At 35.3% G+C, this 3,517-nt stretch overlaps 1 protein-coding gene across 2 annotated transcripts; it reads left to right on the top strand.

Moving 5' to 3' along the window:
- The first annotated feature begins 712 nt into the window (after positions 1-712).
- On the top strand, positions 713-2,059 carry LOC133697991 (uncharacterized). 2 transcript variants are annotated; one of them, XM_062120839.1, is made up of 3 exons: positions 713-963; positions 1,290-1,487; positions 1,575-2,059. In XM_062120839.1, the coding sequence occupies exons 1-3, from the start codon at positions 892-894 to the stop codon at positions 1,836-1,838; spliced, it is 534 nt and encodes a 177-aa protein (XP_061976823.1). In that variant the 5' UTR covers positions 713-891; the 3' UTR covers positions 1,839-2,059. The 2 variants fall into 2 exon arrangements, with proteins under 2 accessions (XP_061976823.1, XP_061976824.1); XM_062120840.1 differs by lacking the exon at positions 713-963 and adding an exon at positions 976-1,115.
- Positions 2,060-3,517: the final 1,458 nt, after the last annotated feature.

Raw genomic sequence — 3,517 nt, 5'->3', positions numbered from 1 at the left:
TTCCTTTTGTGCAATGCTGCACAAGAATATGCCTTGACATCGAATCGGTACTTCTTGTTTGGGGTCTTTCTAATTACTATTTTCGTCTTATGGCATCCACACGAGAATCAAACGACGGAATATTACAACTTACAGGCAATAAACAAGCCAATTAGCTAACAGAAGATGGCACAGGGATAGACCATTCACTCCCCCCACCATAATTAGTGGATCAATCCGGAACCTAAACTAGTTCGTGTTTCATAAAAATCTTGAATTAACTCGCAACCTGGTAAAAAACTTTAACTTTTTTCTTTGAATTTTTTTTATTAATACTTTTGATCTTTTTTTAAAAATCTAGATTAACTTGAATTAACGTTTTCAATTTGTGATCAGACCTTGCCGGAAGAATTTAATAAAATTGGTCGCCACCAAACCGTTTTTTAGTTAGAGAAGAGAATATAAAACAACACAGAGAAAGGGCTAAAGCATTGCATATGCATACAACTTGCCTACTTTTACAGCATATGATGCTCATTACAATGGAAGAAACAAACGTCTAGTAAGAGTGTCTGAATCAAGGCAAGGTGCTATCTCGTGCTTTCCGCTCTGTTAGCTTTTGTTTTTTTGCAAGTTGATGTAATTTCTTACAATGAGCATCTATATATTGGCTCAAGATATCACAGCTCATGTATGTATGTTTAATTTGTGTTTTTCATCTTCTGCGAAACCAAGAAAAGCAACAAAGTGGCAGATTGTAAGATTTTCAACCAAAACTGCCACTGTTCTTAAAAGCAAGAAAGCTCTGTCTCTCGTTCATGGAGAGAGAGACAGAGATATAGCCATATAGGGACCCAATAAAGGAAGAAAAAGAGGTAAATAAACAAGAAACAAAATCAAGAAAAGTAGGGAATGGTGGGAATCTTTCTTCGACTTTCACTGTGTATGAGATCCCACATTGCCAATGCCACCTCTCTTCCCTCGGTACTCCTCCTTTTCATGCTACTTTTCCTTTTCTTTCTTTTATCTTTACATTCTCTCTCTAAAACCCACACACTCAAAGCTACATTTTTTGTGCCTCTGGCATGAGCATATGAACGTTTCTTATGGGTTTGTCATGTGGGGAGGATGATTTTGTAAGTACCTTAATTGCTCTCATCTTTTCATGCTTAACCAGTAATTGACAGTTGATTTCATCACCTATATGTCGTTCTTGTGGTTAATATTTTTCTGGATATGTTTACTTTATTGAGCACATATAGCTATATCATCAATGCTAATCAAAGTTGGTTCATATTTCATTTTCCTAGGAAAAGAATGAAAGTCATGGAGTTCCATTAATAATTGAGAGCGGAGAGACTAGAGCCAGGGGTGGCTATATGGATTTACAACATCATCATCATCCAGTTGAATTTGATGTCGAATTCTGGCCAGTGGAACACCCAATGGAACCACAGGATGAAGATCGTCCCGTCAAATGTCCAATGCCAACCTCTTCTGTTATCAAGGTAAAAATAGTCTTAACTCTTGCTAGAAGAAAGAACTCATGTAGATGCATGCATTCTGACATAATAAATATATGCTATATCTTGAAGAATGGAAGGGCGCATGAGGAGAGCTTGGAGAAGAGAGCAGACGACCTACCCCTACCAGCAGTAATGAACAAACAAGGCATTTTCGTGGTGGCCGCAGAACCCCAAGTCCGAGCAGTGCGTAAGAGGCATCATACTCTTACCCGTCCGGACCACCGTGTTATAGCACCTAATTTGGCAAGAATGGCTTCTCTTCCTGCTATACCAACTCAGAACGTCACCATTTTTCAAATGCTTCAAGAATTCGACAAGTTCGATCAGTATTAACAAGGTAAATAGAATAAATTACTTAGGAATCCCAAGTCTCTGTCCATCCATCTTTAATATCTTCTTTTCATTCCATTGTGGAGTGGTAAAGGAATTCTTCGTGTTTTTATATTTTGGGTTCAAAAGGGAAAGAAATATCATAGATATGCAGCGGATATCGTACTCATATTGTACTATGATTTTGGTTTATATATATTTCTGTATGATATCGTCCCGCCTAATGTCATTGCAAAAAAAAAAAAAAAAAAAACAGAGATACCTTGTTTTGCATGGAACAGATGTTCCACCGGATCCATTACGAATCCGTAATCGCGTGAGGTAAAGGAACTGTAGAAATAAAACGAGAATTTGCCTTTTTATCTCTGGATTAATTATTTCAATGTCATTTTAATTATTAAAACCAAAACAATATTCTACAATACAAATATTTCTGTAAATTTTACCAGAGAATAAAAAAGAAAAAAGAAAAATAAAAAACCATGGTTTTTCAACAATGAAAACCTATCTTTTTATATGGATTATGTTTCTATTCATATAAGTAGAAGACAACTATTTCTTTTAATAATTTCTTTAAATAGTTGGATCACGTCAATTTTTATAGGCAAGAGAAGCATAATCCAATAACCAACATGAACGCATTGAAAGTTTGCCTGCACGTAACCAGAATAACATCCCATAAGCATAGTTTCATGCCCCAGAGTCTCGAAGATTTCGCTAGAGTTGTACCAAGCCTAATACGGAGACTTGCAAAGATCATGAACTGGTGCTATTTGGAAAGTAGCCTATGATTCAGAACCTAAGAACATCCATTGCGATATTCAATTTATATCAATCTATTAGGTATCTTCGCAGTAGGCTTACAAAATCACTATCAATGATAGTTAGTCGATATTGTTATCCATTAGTTTTATTTATTCATAAATATATTAAAAAAATATTTTTTTTAAAAAAATATTTTTTATATTAACACATCAAAATGATTTAAAAATATAAAAAATTAATTTTAAATAAAAAAACATTAAAATTTTAGTAAACAAAATTTTAATCACAATGTCAAACATGCTCGGCATTTATACTGGGTTTACCACTTTGGAATAGTATGAGGGACTTGATAGAGGAGTGAATTTGACAGAATGCTGCAATTGATTATGGAACGCTGAAAATTGAAAGGAAAGGCTGAAGAATAAAACAAACAAACGATCGTGAGATTCTTCAACTAGTAACGCCAAATAATTATAATTAAAAACATTGAAAAAAGCTGCCTTGTAGTTAGTTCTTGACACATCATGAATGCCTGACTGACTGGAATAAGATTTGCACCATTTTCAAACCAGGCCGCTAATAATCATGAGGCTAATTAAGAGAAGCGGTTTCTTTCCAAAGTTGACGCTCTGACGGGCGCGCGCGCAAAACAAAAAAAAGAAGGAAAAAGAAATCATAATTGTAGGATTCCAAGCCCTTAAATCATTGATCATTCCTGTAACATTGTACCGCCATCGTTATTTCAGCGACTGTCCGACATTTTACCACAAGACCACAATCAACTAGGCACTCGCCCCGGCATAAAGGTAAGGATAAATTCCCTTGCGAGAGAACCATCATCTTATTTCATTAATCTTTTCTTGTGATAAAAGCTGAAGATGGGCAAGCTACCAATCTTATCCAGCAAAGTTGTAAAG

This window comes from Populus nigra, chromosome 6, assembly GCF_951802175.1.
Source record: "Populus nigra chromosome 6, ddPopNigr1.1, whole genome shotgun sequence".
Taxonomy (NCBI): domain Eukaryota; kingdom Viridiplantae; phylum Streptophyta; class Magnoliopsida; order Malpighiales; family Salicaceae; genus Populus; species Populus nigra.
Note: the sequence above shows the minus strand (reverse complement) of the source record. Positions and strands in the feature narration are given on the sequence as shown.